A 14213-nucleotide genomic window follows, 5' to 3' on the forward strand; every position below is an offset into this window, starting at 1 on the left:
TGCATGGCCTACATACCTCCCATGCTGTATTTCCCCCCCTCCGAACAGCGTCATCATGGACCGTGAGACAAAGTTTATCATGTCTCCTAGGGACACAGCTATGTGGCTTTATCTAGCATGCTGGCTACAGCCAGTTTTCTAATGACTGATGTTAAAATTCTGCTTTTGACCATGGTTCACATAACAATGCGCCAGCTCTCATTTATGCAGGTCTTACTTACGCGTATGTTTCATACAGTTTGTTTCTCTTGCACTGTACATTCAAGTTTATTTGATTAGTTAATGCCATTAGGGAGCATGCCCAATGGACTTGGTGCTTCTTTATAGCTCTTATTTGTAGTTCTTTTATTTGTTATTTCTGTACAGTATGTTTTTCTTAGTTTAATGTTTATATTATTGTCTTGGTCTCTTCCTGGATTCTGACAATTTTTTTTTTTTTTAATGAAGTATCGGGTTATAAAAGTTGCTGAGTGTGTTTATGACTGATATTCAAAAGGAAAATGCGTTTATTAGCCAGTTCTTGCTAGTAACAGGGGTGTGATTGGGATAGTTTCTGTTCTATTTTTTTTTTTCATATTTCATTTAGCTTATTGCCCGATGTCTGCTACTCATGAAAACCCTCTGACTATTTTTGTATAAAGACTGCTGCTCACAGATAAACAAGCGTCCCATATCAAATTAGTCCGCACAGTTTCTTGGTGCATCCTACTTGCATCACATTGCAACCAAAACGCATTTGTATGTGTATATTTTCTTTGAGAATTTCCTTAAATCATTTAAGCAACTACATACTTAACCACAAAAAACAGGGTGGGGGGTATGGGGGAAGGTCAGTCGCACAGGATTTATAGATTTTACACAGTCATGTGGTATTAAAGGACCCTCAGGACTTCATGTAATGAGTTTTTTGTATACTTAAATAGTATGAGGGTGTGCTACCACTGGACACAGAAGCAAGACTTTATTCAAAGAAAGAAAAGAAATGTCTCTATGTGGTGCACCTGAAGATACAGAAATTCTTTAAAAAGTAACTTTTATTTCATATTCATAAAAAAAGGGGGTGCGAAATATTGACAAACAGATAACAAACATAAGACACGGACGGTGTGATAAAAAAGGATAAATTTTTATCCTTATACAGTGTGGACCCAATTCCCCAAATGGCCCCTTGTAAATATATAAACACGTGCTCCTATGGCACTGCTGGCAGACACAATGGGACACTTCACAAAAATGTGTGTGCCAAACACAATGGTTTCAAATGTCTGTCAGCCACTGTTGTGTGTTTCAATAGGCTTGTTCACTGCTGGCTCATGGTATCATATAGGCTCAGCTCTAATGAGGTAATGGCGCTGCTAATTTCCCGGAGCAGGGTAACTGGGGACGTGGTGTGAATAACCCTCCCTGATCCTGCCAGGGGGGAATATATACCAAAGTACACCCTAGTGGTATAAATACAAATATATAGGGTCACCCTTGCTATAACATATATGGGGCTGAGCGTTTACCGCTCATTCCTCGGCTCATCTCCCGGCAGCAGTGAGAATCTTGGCTCAGAAGTGGCAGTTCTGGCCAGGTTCCACCAGCCGGGTAAACGCTCAGCCCCATATATGTTATAGCAAGGGTGACCCTATATATTTGTGATTTGTATTTATACCACTAGGGTGTACTTTGGTATATATTCCCCCCTGGCAGGATCAGGGAGGGTTATTCACACCACGTCCCCAGTTACCCTGCTCCGGGAAATTAGCAGCGCCATTACCTCATGAGAGCTGAGCCTATATGATACCATGAGCCAGCAGTGAACAAGCCTATTGAAACACACAACAGTGGCTGACAGACATTTGAAACCATTGTGTTTGGCACACACATTTTTGTGAAGTGTCCCATTGTGTCTGCCAGCAGTGCCATAGGAGCACGTGTTTATATATTTACAAGGGGCCATTTGGGGAATTGGGTCCACACTGTATAAGGATAAAAATGTATCCTTTTTTATCACACCGTCCGTGTCTTATGTTTGTTATCTGTTTGTCAATATTTCGCACCCCCTTTTTTTATGAATATGAAATAAGTTACTTTTTAAAGAATTTCTGTATCTTCAGGTGCACCACATAGAGACATTTCTTTTCTTTCTTTGAATAAAGTACATACTTAACCATATTATATACTCATGTTTTGTGCTTGTCAGGTGCTGCTTTCACATGCCTAGAGAGCACCTTCCGCCTTGAAGCTTTGCACAGACAGCTCCGAATCCTTGGCCAGGATACCCCTTTCAGTCGACTGCAGGCTAAACTGGATCCAGGTAAGAAAACAGACTCTATATGCCTGAAGGGTTTTTGTGTTAATAGCATCATAGTCTGTAAGATCTACATCAGGAAGGCATGCATGACCTGTGGCTTCTTTAGAGGGCATAATATAAGAACCAGAAAGAGTGATTTTTGGTATTCTATAATCATTAGTAGGTGTGATATAAACATGTGAACCAGAGCCCAGCATCTTAAGTATCATTTAAAAGATCTATAACTTGCAGATTTTTTTAGTATGTGTAAAACATCTCCTCTTCATCCCCAGGTGTGAACCCAAGTAACCTCATGAATCTATTCACTTATGAGAAGGGTTTCTGCTTTGTGCACTATCTGTCCCAGCTATGTGGTGACCAGGACAACTTTGACGCCTTCCTCAGGGTATGGGCTTACTTTTCTTCTTTTCTTTTTTCCTTAATTCTCTCACAATAATCTGTACCCTTCTGAGCTTTTCACACTTGCCAATTAATTCTGACCTTTTCTTCCTCAGGATTACATTGAGAAGTTTAAGTTTCGCAGTGTTGTAGCTCATGATCTTCTGGAGTCTTATCTCGGCTTCTTCCCTCATTTGAAAGGGGAGAGTACTACATACAGTGAAGGTGAATTAAGTTCTTACTAAAGCCAGCATTAGATTTCAGATGTACAACATACAACTGCTTCATGCTGTTTTTTCACCACTTTCAGGCTTGGAATTTGACCGTTGGCTAAATGCCCCAGGGCCTCCATTGACCCAACCTGATCTTTCTCATGGGTCTGTCTTCACTTCACCAGTGGAAGAGTTGAGTGCACTATGGATGGCTGAACCCTTGGATATCGAAGCTGCTGCCAATTTTGCTAATATCACAGACTGGCAAACTTTCCAAACTGTGCTGTTTTTGGACAAAATTTTAGATCAGTCTCCGCTGCGGCCAGGTGACGTGTTTTGTATAAGTTTTTTTTTTTTTTTTATGTTTAGGAATGTAAATTGAAAATGGCAAAACTAGTCATGATAGAATATTCCAAATAAAGCAAGCTGCTTAACCCTTTGCGTGCCAAGTGAATTTAACGAAATAGGTGTGAAAATTGCCAAGTAAACATTTTATTCATCATAATGACCTGCAATGTGTACCTTCTATAATATATAATCTTTTTTTACACTTTTATTTGAATTTATATAACACGTGAGTGACACTGGCATTTTTAGTGGATATTTTGCACATCTCTCATAGATATTGGCCCTCAGATGGTTAAAGCTCTCTGATGACAACATCGCTGCACAATGGCTCATTGTGCAGAAAAGTCGGTTGGAGGGTGTTTAGAAATGAATATCTAAATCTTCCAAGTTTGACTGTCTTAAGTATAAGTTTCTGTGTATGGATATCTAAAGCACTTTGGAGTCACATATTGGGCAGTATTCAATGAAAAATATTCGCGGTGCATGGCGAGAGATTTTTTCTCTCGCCATGCACTCGCCGTGTTCCGGAGGGCTCGCTGCCTCTCCTGCTCGCTCTATTCAACGTGGTTAAGACTCGCCGCGAGTGGCGGCGAGTCTTAACCCCTGCAGCGGACGAGCATCCGCGGCAGGGAGCTGACGGGGAGCCGTGGGACGGTGGCATCCAGGGAGATTAAAGTCTCCCTGGATGCCCCAGAACATATGTGGAGGGGAGGGGGCTCCCCGGGACCCAGGCAGCACAAGCTGCCCCCCCCTATAGCCAGTGGGGGACCCAGTATTCACTGCACCCTATCGTGCATATGTAATGATCGGATGCAGTGAATATATGAATATCTAATGAGCGGCTCAAGCGCTCCGGCCCCCTGCTGGCTGCTCGGTGTAAAAAAATTAAAAAAATATATATATTTTTAAATTAAATATATATTCATGTGCTATAAGCACATGAATAAAAATAACATGCCCCTTCACAGTAAAAAAACCCTGATTATTTTACACCAAAATTAAAAAAAAAAAAACTTTTAGTTTAAAAGTTATCTTTCCAGCTCTCCATGAAAAGATTGAGAATTGCTACATGGCGAGAGACGGCGAAAATCACTTAAAAAGACGGCGAATATTTCACATTGAATAGGCTTGCTCGCTTTTGGAGAGCAAAATTCTCCGTCCAAGGCGAAAAAAGCACAAATTCGCCATAAAACAGGGTGAATTTTTCTCATTGAATACTGCCCACTGTGTCTTAAAGGTGAGGGGTGCCAGCTCATCTGAAACTATGACCATGGCTAGAAAAATGGTATCTTCTAACAAGACAACACAGAATTTGAGAAAGATACAATAATTGTGCAAGTGAAGAGGTGCACACTTCAGATGTGAAATTGGCTCGCCTCTTGATTGGCTTGGAAAGTGTATTAAAGCTGCAAGTTTCCACTCATATCTTTTTTCATAGGAAATAGCCTTCCATTTGTTATTCTTCACACATTTCACATTTTTCTGCATTATTGATACAGCCAATAGCAGTGGTATGCAGAATAGTTCTATATCCAAAACTAATCTGACCACTGACTCACTGGCTGTTGCATGCATAAAATTTTAATTTCTACAATTTTTCACTTTATTTTAAATATTTGTGTATCATTACAGACAGGCCTAACAAGATGGTTGATGATTTGTTTTAATGCATACCAATACATTTTTTATTTTAATCAAATATTATAATATGTAAGTGTCCCAACACCAGAGTCGTCCTTTCTCTTTGTAGTTTGACATTGATTTTTATAGTTGCCTGTTCTATGCCTTTAGATAGATCTGTATCCGTTTTAAGTCATTTAAAGTGAAGTCCTGGGACAAAACACTTTGGTTTGAGAAGCTCCTTAAGGAATCACTCTGTTTCTGACACTCCATCCTCTTTTTTCCCCAGAGGTTATGCTCCAGCTGTCTCTGTGTTATTCTGCTGATCTGGCTAATATGAATACAGAAATCCGAATCCGTTGGTTTCAGATTGTGGTGCGAAACAACTTCCAGACAGACTTGCCTCGAGTGCGTCACTTCCTGCTTTGCCAAGTTAGTCTTCTCTTAATATTTTGTCAAGTAAATAGAAAATACTCTTGTGCATGTGCTCTGAACTGTGCCATATATATATATATATATATATATATATATAACTGCATATTACTCTTGGGGAATTTGTTTTCAACACCAGTCCTAGTTCTGATAGGAAAATCTGAATAGATTACAAGGTCCGAAAAGTTCATGATCAAATGGTCAACACTTGGCCACCACACTCTAAACCAACACGCTTAAGTCAGATGGATGCCAATCTCTAGTGCATTTTTGGGAAGAACGTGGTTTCATGTTTCTACTCAGTTTTCTGGGTTCATATGGTCCTTTTCTAGAGACAGTGTCATTGCCTGATGGGCAAGGCAATGCAGGTTATTTGACATGTAATGATGACCACTGTTTGGCCACTTGGAGTGACAGAGCTGGAGAGATGATCATATCATTGGTCATATTATTGGTTCTCTATATGGAGAATCCTTAATAGCCTAACACACCATCTGCAATCGAGAACATTTCATGCCAAGATTCCCATACATTTTTATGGATTCCTATACAAGTGTGTGTGTGTTTGTTCAACGGTACTTGTGTATTATCACGGCGCCCGCTAAGCAATTTGCTTAGTGGGCTATTCTGCATAAGAAAATTGCATCGCATGGGCCATTTTAGTGCCATGCGATGTGTGATGCGATGTATCACTGCTCTCTCAGCCCCGGGGCATCGCATCGCACCTCCCGCAAAATCGCATGTGATTTTATAGGGTGTGCGATGCCATGACCTGACCTATACCATAAAATGATTGTATGACATACAATGATGTTTTAGGGCCCCCCCTACTATCAACGCCACCCTGAAGCGTGACGAGCACAGCGTAACGCGTCCTACGACCTTTTCATTCCCCCACTATCCACGTCGGTGTGGAGTTGATTTTATATAGTGTGGCGAGGGGACGCAGAATACATGTAAAGTAATCCGCGTCCCCTCGCGGGGCTCGCTGCGCTCGCCACACTATATAAAATCAAATCCACACCGACGTGGATAGTGGGGGAATGAAAAGGTCGTAGGGCACGTTTCGACGCCCCTCACAGGGCTCGCTGCGCTCACCATACATCGGGGTGGCGTTGATACTGTAGGGAGGGCTCGAAAACATCATTGTATGTTATACAATCATATTATGGTACAGCTAATGTCATGGCATCGCACACCCTATAAAATCGCATGCGATTTTGCGGGTCATGTGATGCGATGCCCTGGGGCTGAGAGAGCAGTGAATAAATTACAGTAAAAAATTGCATCGCAATAAACCCTTAAATGGCCCATGCGATGCGATTTCCCTGCGGTGCCGTACGTAGCAAAACTGGGCGCCGTGATAATACACAAGTACCAATCAACTAAGCTAAGGTTAAAATAATCAATTTTAGGGAACTTCTGAGACTGCAACAAAACACAAAAGAGCAAGCAACTTCATGTAAGTTGCACCTTGCTGAAACCATGTTGAACTGCAGGTGGCGAGGATGTAAAACAAGCAACTGTTGCTGGCCCCCAAAGCGGAAGTGGGCGGGTCCAGGCCCCCTTAAGCCCCCTGCCATGCCCAGGGTTGCCCAGGCAACTGTTGCTGGCCCCCAAAGCGGAAGTGGGCGGGTCCAGGCCCCCTTAAGCCCCCTGCCATGCCCAGGGTTGCCCTGGCAACTGTTGCTGGCCCCCAAAGCGGAAGTGGGCGGGTCCAGGCCCCCTTAAGATTTTATATAGTGTGGCGAGCCACCGAGCCCAAAACGTGGCGAGCACACGCGCATTACTTCACAGGTATTACGCGTCCCCTCGCGGGGCTCGCCGCGCTTCGGGCTCGGTGGCTCACTATATAAAATCAACTCCACGCCGACGTGGATAGTGGGGGTATGAAAAGGTCGGAGGACGCGTACCGTATGCACCGAACCAGCCCTGGAATGAGATGTGATGCACATGTGGAAGTGGCTCAAATTTTAGACTGGGTATTGGGGATGGGGGTAGATTGTTTGAGATTCTAGAACAAGCCATTTATAGGCACACACCAAAATAATAATGTATTTCAAAGGATTGTTTTGTTTTTCTTTAGATAAGTTTATACGTTCAAGATCATCTTATCTTCTGTGGATTCTTGAATATTATAAGGAGTTGGTTTTATGTTGGATTCCTTTTTGCAATTGCTGCTTTGGGTATAATAGAGATGATACTATAAAAGGTGGCAGGACCCAGAATTCCGGCAACCCAGCTGAAAGACCAATTGGGGATGAACCTGTTGCCAAAAATGAGTTAATATCTGATCAAATTAAACTGAATGTTACATTATTTTTTAACTAAACAACGGATGATCAAACTGCAACTTTGACTCTCATTTTATCTAGGTTTTATGTGGAAGGTCCGTGCTATGATTGAGTCATTTTAACTTTCACAATAGGTCTTTCAGTTTCTTCTTTTTTGTTCCTTTCTCCTAGACTTCAAGAATGTACACCATCCCTCTTTATGAAGACCTCATTGCTGGACCACTGAAATCTTGTGCTTTGGAAATGTTTTACCAGACACATGGGCGTTTACATCCAAATCTCCGTAAAACTATCCAGCAAATCTTAGCTCAAGGAGGGTCTGTAGTGCAATCGGACACTGCCTTGCCTATCTTGTCTACTGAGCTTGGTACACAAGGTTCCTCTTCTCTCAGGGATGTCAATGTAACAGCCTGATAAGGCTCAACCAACATTGACGCATCAACTAAGCCACTCCTAATCCAACCAGGCTGTGCCTTGCCCAGACCCATCTGGGGAGTGTGCGGAAAATCTTTGCACTGGGATGAAGGAAACGCAGTCCAGTCCCACCCAAGAATGCTCAGGTGGGGAACCAAGCCACACAACCCCAATGACTGATCTTTCAATAAATAGCTTTCAAAGGCAGAAAGGTGCCAAATGGTGCTTATACTTTGTTTGGGAAACTGCTGTGGGTAGCCTGGAATTGATTCCAGAACATCTATGCATTTTACACATTATTTAGAGTACTTTTTAGATACCTCACTTTTGGAGGTATGTGATCTCTGCCTGACGTTTTTGTTTTGCTTCTTAAAAAGAAAAAATATATATTTAATGTTGTTTTTACTGTCAAGTGGACATAGCTCTGCGAAATCAGTGAACTAATGTGATCAGGTGTCCACTTGATTTGGCTCTAGTTAAATTTTGGGTTGTTTTTATTTGATCATATTTTTATTTGTGAGATATTAACAGTGCAGAATTGCCATTTTAAATTTTGTGGAGTGTGACAGCAGGCTAAACATTGCTTACAGTTGCCTTCATTACCGCTGCACCTCTGTTTACGTGCACATCCCATATACCTCTCCTTTCCATAGGATTGTGTTTCCGTACACTGGTAGCTTTCCAGAGGCTGCCAGCAGCATCTGAAGACATTTGTATAGTTTATCCATATGTGGCGATTTGTATTGCCGAGAAGCCAGCCACCCTTTTTATGATATTTACCAATCCAATCTGTGCAGAGGCAGTTTAAGAAGTAGATATATATTTCTACTGAATGTTGTAAGAGGTAAATAGCCTCCTTTCATACTTCACCTACCAGCAACATTGACCTTTTCTTTACTGATTAAACTATTTTATTGGCCTTTTGTATTTCTGTAAGGAACGTTTCTGAAAGTGAAACACCAAATTAAAACTGTACTGTTTTATTGTTGTGTAAATGCCATATAAATATCTGTAAATTATACTGAATTTGTTCACTTTCTCCAACTTCATTTCATAGGTTCAGTGGAAAGGCGATCCTTTCTATGTAAAATAGCCAGCTAAACATGGGTTGATCCTTAAACTTTGATGATTACAATATTAAAATATTGCCTTGTCGGCTTGAAAAGAAAATGGTTAGATGCTGATATCCTACATTCACTTTGTTACTGGCAGGTTGACTGTGCCCACGTGGGCCTGTGGCCGGGAAAGGATAGAGAACGGTGCTGTGCCTGTGTTTGTGGATATAGGGTGGCATGCTGGTGTGGTTGTTTTGGGGAATAGAATGTGGGTATGTAAGATAGGGGCCACTGAAATTTACAATCCACAAATGACACTAGGAAAGGGTATTGGAGTGGATTTTGCATAAAGTTGCATCCATGTCCAACTCAGAATCACAAAATCAGGCCCTATGAGAAAGGATCCTGCCCCTTCAACAGACCCCCACTCTCATGAGGGCTTCTTCCAGACCTTTCCCAGACTGGTTTTCCATCCCAATCTACTCCTGATTTTAAATTTATCTAAAGATTACCCAGATGCCATATTTCTAAAACGCCTAATAAACCATTACAAAATAAGTGCTAAGCGCATGGACAGGAGGGGTGTGGGTGAGATGAATTTAGGAAAAAATGGGGTATGTGGGCAATGGGATATCTGGAGCAACAGTGAAGTGCCTTTGGAGCTCTGGAGCCTTTGGAGCATGTGGCAGACAAGGCACAGTCAATTTGCTCTATTATCTCAATAGTGATGTTAATTATTTGACTAAAGTGTTTCCTGTCTGAATCTGTTTCTGGAAATCCTTCAGATAGGTGCTCAGGTCTTGGTCAGAGTACTGCAGGTCTTGGTCAGAGTACTGCAGAAGTGAGCTCATGCAGTGGAGCAGGCAGCCCAAACTGATCTGGACAAAGCATTTAAATGGGATTGATGCCTTGGCACAGACAAAGATGGTGCCCCATTGCAATTTTTCCTGGAGATCTAACTGCGGGAATCAATTTGCTCAGCTTTAACTAGGCTGGGATCAAGCAATGTCTATCCTTTCAAATGTCTTCAATAAGTGTAGAGCAGCCATGGCCAAACTATGGCCCTCCAGCTGTTTGTGAAACTACAAGTCCCATCATACCTTGACACAGTTTTTCTATTACGGACTGCTAAAACTAAGGCAAGGCATGCTGGTATGTGTAGATTCACAACAGCTGGAGGGCCACAATTTGGCCATGCCTAGTGTAGAGTCTCTACACTCGTAGCTTTCCTTATTGACAGAATAAAGCCGTGATAGCTTTTGTAAGGCAGTGGTTCCTGGTAAAACATGAGAGCTGTGTCCATTTGTCTCCGTAAACTGTTGCATTGGTTTTTTTTTAAATTTATATTAAGGATTGAGCGTCACAATAATGTAAACATCAAATTATACAATATAAATTCAGTTGCATTTGGTTTTAAGGGCGAAGATCAATCTATTTTTCAGTAGACCGAGATGTCCATAAAGATAACCAGCTTGAACAAAGTTAAATGACAGGAGATTAGTCTGTAGCACACCATTCCTAAATCTAAATTCCTAGTGTTCCCATATTACTAAGAATATAGTGAATTTATGACTGAAACTAATAAGAAACATCGGTACTTATGTTAGTTGGGCGCCCACTATACTTAGTACGCTCATACCCCCACTATCCATGTCGTTATGGAGTTGATTTTATATAGTGTGGCGAGTGCAGCGAGCCAACGAGCCCGAAGCGTGGCGAGCAGACGCGGAAAACTAAGCAAATTGCTTAGTGGACGCCCAACTAACATATAAGTACTGAAACATCTAAAGTCCTATTCTTGGCAATTGTACATGTATTCGATGTAGTTGCGTCAATTATTTGTCATGACAAATATTCTAGTAATAAACTTGCAAACAAGTATGTGAAAAACTAAGGCGCTTATGATTTTCGTAATGTAAAACCAATCTTATTATTCTACAAATCTAAAAATCGGTACTTGTGTAGTATCACGGCTCCCACGATGGGCATCGTATAGGAAAAAATCGCATCGCATGCCATTTTTCACAGAAATCATTGACGTGTTAAAATCAAGTTAAATGCACCCCAAAGGGCATTTGTTACTGTACCACCCCCGCTATGAACGCCAACCCGAAGCGTGGCGAGTGCAGCGGTACGCGTCCTACGACCTTTTCATACCCCCACTATCCACGTCGGCGTGGAGTTGAGAATAGAAAGTGTGGCGAGCGCAGCGAGGCGAGCGGACACGGATAGCTGTGAATCCCGCGAGGGGACACGGATACCTGTGAAGGTATCCGCGTGCCCACGCGGGGCTCGCTGCGCTCGCCACGCTTCGGGCTCGGTGGCTCGCTGTGCTCGCCACACTTTATATTCTCAACTCCACGCCGGCGTGGATAGTGGGGGTATGAAAAGGTCGTAGGACGCGTACCGCCGCCCCTCGCGGGCTCGCTACGCTCGCCACGCTTCAGGTTGGCGTTGATAGTGGGGGTGGTATAGTGTGAAAAAAGACATTTGGGGTGCATTTAACATGTTTGCTACTAATTTAAATGCATTTGGATGCATTTGTGATCAAAATCGCATGCCATCGCATCGCATGGCATGCGATTTTTACAACAAATGCATAAAAACCCAGGAAAAATCGCATCGCATGCCATCGTATACAAGTACCTAAAAATCATCACAGTCCTGACCAAATGTGGTTTGGACCTGTCAAAGATGCACATTGCGTGGGCTTTTGGCTGTGTTGGTTGTGTTGGTAATTAATAATTTTTCTGTCATTGGTAGAAGAAAAGTCATGTTATTGTATTAATTATTGTATTTTCGGTACTTGTTTCCTAGCACGGCACCCATCTCGTTGATTGTATGCCTTAAGTTTAAGGCACTTAAGGCATACAATCAACGCGATGGACCCGATTTTGTGTCAATCACCAGCTAATTTGCCGGTGAAAGACAAAATCGGGTTGATCGCGTCCATCGCGGCCCCTAGTAAAGGGCCGCGATGCGACCGACGCGATTTTCCCATAGGGAACAATGTAAAATTATTTGTAGAGTGAAAATCGGGTCAACCCGATTTTACATAGGTGACAATGTGAAATGGGCCAATATGGCCCATTTCACATTGAATATGGTTAAAAAGTATGTTAAATGCCCCCCCACCATTAACGCCACCCTACTATTGACGCCAACCCAAAGCGTGGCGAGTGCAGTGGTACGCGTCCTCTGATCTTTTCATACCCCTACTATCCACGTCGGCGTCGAGTTGATTTTATATAGTGTGGCGAGCCACCGAGCGCACGTGGATACCTGTGAAGCCCGCGAGGGGATGCGGATACCTGTGAAGGTATCCGCGTCCCCTCGCGGGGCTCGCCACGCTTCGGGCTCGGTGGCTCGCTACGCTCGCCACACTATATAAAATCTACTCCACGCCGACGTGGATAGTAGGGGTATGAAAAGGTCGGAGGCGCGTATGGCAAAGAGTTCAATCTTTGTCTCATCAGACCAGAGAATATTGTTTATCATGGTCTGAGAGTCCTCTAAGTGCATTTGTCAAACTCCATGTAGGTTGCCATTTGCTTTTTACTAAGGAGTGGCTTCCATCTGGCCTGTAGTAGATTGCGGCAGAGATAGTTGTCCTTCTGGAAGGTTCTCCTTTCTCCACAGCGGCATGCTGTAGCTCTGACCATCGGGTTCTTGGTCACCTCCCTGACTAGGGCCCTTCTCCCCCGGTCACTCAGTTTAGACAGCCAGCTGGCTCTAGGAAGAGTCCTGGTGTCTCTGAACTTCCAGTTACAGATGATGGAGGCTACTGTGCTCATTAGGACCTTCAAAGCAGATATTTTTCTGTACCCTAACTCAGATTTGTACCTCGGGACAATCCTGTCTCTGAGGTCTACAGACAATTCCTTTTGGCTTCACATTTGCTTTGTGCTCTGACTGTTCTAAATCCTGGACTGGATCTTCCACATTTCCGTCATGTGGAAGTATGCTGTCCCTGCCACACTCTTTCCCCCTTAGCTTCAACCACCATGGTGAAGCTAACAAAATATTCTGGCGAGCTATCTCACCCACAAGTACCCTCAACAGTTCATGTTTTCTAGGTCTCCTCACAGAATCACAAGTTAAATAATTAGCTTCACCTGAGAATCTTTTAAAATGTGAAAGTGAATAATGTGTGCACCTGTGCACATGCCAGGTCATGTGTAAAACATGATCGGGACCTACAAACCTCCTGGAAAGGGCATCCACATTGAGGTGCTCTTTCCCTGGGTGATGCACCTCAAACTTAAATGGATGTAAATCCAAAAACCAACGGGTCACACAAGCATTCGCCTCTTTGTTAGTGTGCATCAATTGCAATGGCACAACACACATTCTAACAAATAATATTTTAAGGACTTTGTGTTACAGATGGAGGCATCTTTTAAAGTAAGGAGTGTGCAAGCCTCTGTACATAAAACTCATCTCAAATCCTGCAAAGCAGTTTTCACTGGTCGAGGCCATGTTATCTTGTCTGGGGACTGTTCAGTTAGTGGAGCTGCTCTAGTGGCAAAGTCCCATATAAACCTGCAGTAATATCCTATCAGCCCAAGAAATGTCCTGAGTTGCAACTTACATTTGGGATTAGACCAAGTAAGGACTACTTTCACCTTACTAGGCTGAGGTTCAACTTGTCATTTGCTTACAATGTACCCCAAATACTCCATCATACCAATGGTACAGTTCTTAGTGCTGGCGGTAAACGTGTGTGCCTCTACGTTTCGGTAGGTGTGACTCCCAGTCAGAGCGAAAGATGACACTGTCGTCTAAATATGCAGCTGCAGATTCCCTGTGGGGCCATAGTAACTTGTTCATAGTGCCCCAGCAACCTTCCAGAGAGCTATGTAAATGGCAGCAATTTATACTGAAGTAAGCCCTCTGGGGTAGAGAAGGCTGTTCTTACTTTAGCAGCTTCAGTCAAAGGAATCTGCCAATACGCTTTTGTTAAGCAAAAATGGTAAGATACTGGCTCTATAAAAAAATTCTCCACTAGCTCATTAACCAGGGGGATAGGGTACGATGCAAAGCGAGAAACTTGATTTTAACTTATGGAAGTCATTTCAGAATCTTAAAGCACCCGAAGGCTTAGGTACTAAGACAATGGGGTTATTCCATGTACAGGTTGATTCCTCCTTGACCCCTACTT

The 14213-nt window shown here is 42.8% G+C and overlaps 1 protein-coding gene across 1 annotated transcript in view; it reads left to right on the forward strand.

Annotated features, from left to right (window-relative positions):
• RNPEPL1 (arginyl aminopeptidase like 1) overlaps positions 1-9031 on the forward strand; it is a 34651-nt gene extending 25620 nt beyond the window's left edge. Inside the window, exons 6-11 of the mRNA XM_083177434.1 lie at positions 2189-2302; positions 2572-2684; positions 2794-2902; positions 2988-3215; positions 5147-5289; positions 7755-9031. Coding sequence (XP_083033560.1) covers positions 2189-2302; positions 2572-2684; positions 2794-2902; positions 2988-3215; positions 5147-5289; positions 7755-7997 — 950 coding nt within the window. The 3' untranslated portion in view covers positions 7998-9031. The remainder of the gene's footprint in view (positions 1-2188; positions 2303-2571; positions 2685-2793; positions 2903-2987; positions 3216-5146; positions 5290-7754) is intronic.
• The last annotated feature ends 5182 nt before the right edge of the window (positions 9032-14213 follow it).

This window comes from Crinia signifera, chromosome 3 (assembly GCF_055691185.1).
Source record: "Crinia signifera chromosome 3, ASM5569118v1, whole genome shotgun sequence".
NCBI classification, from domain to species: domain Eukaryota; kingdom Metazoa; phylum Chordata; class Amphibia; order Anura; family Myobatrachidae; genus Crinia; species Crinia signifera.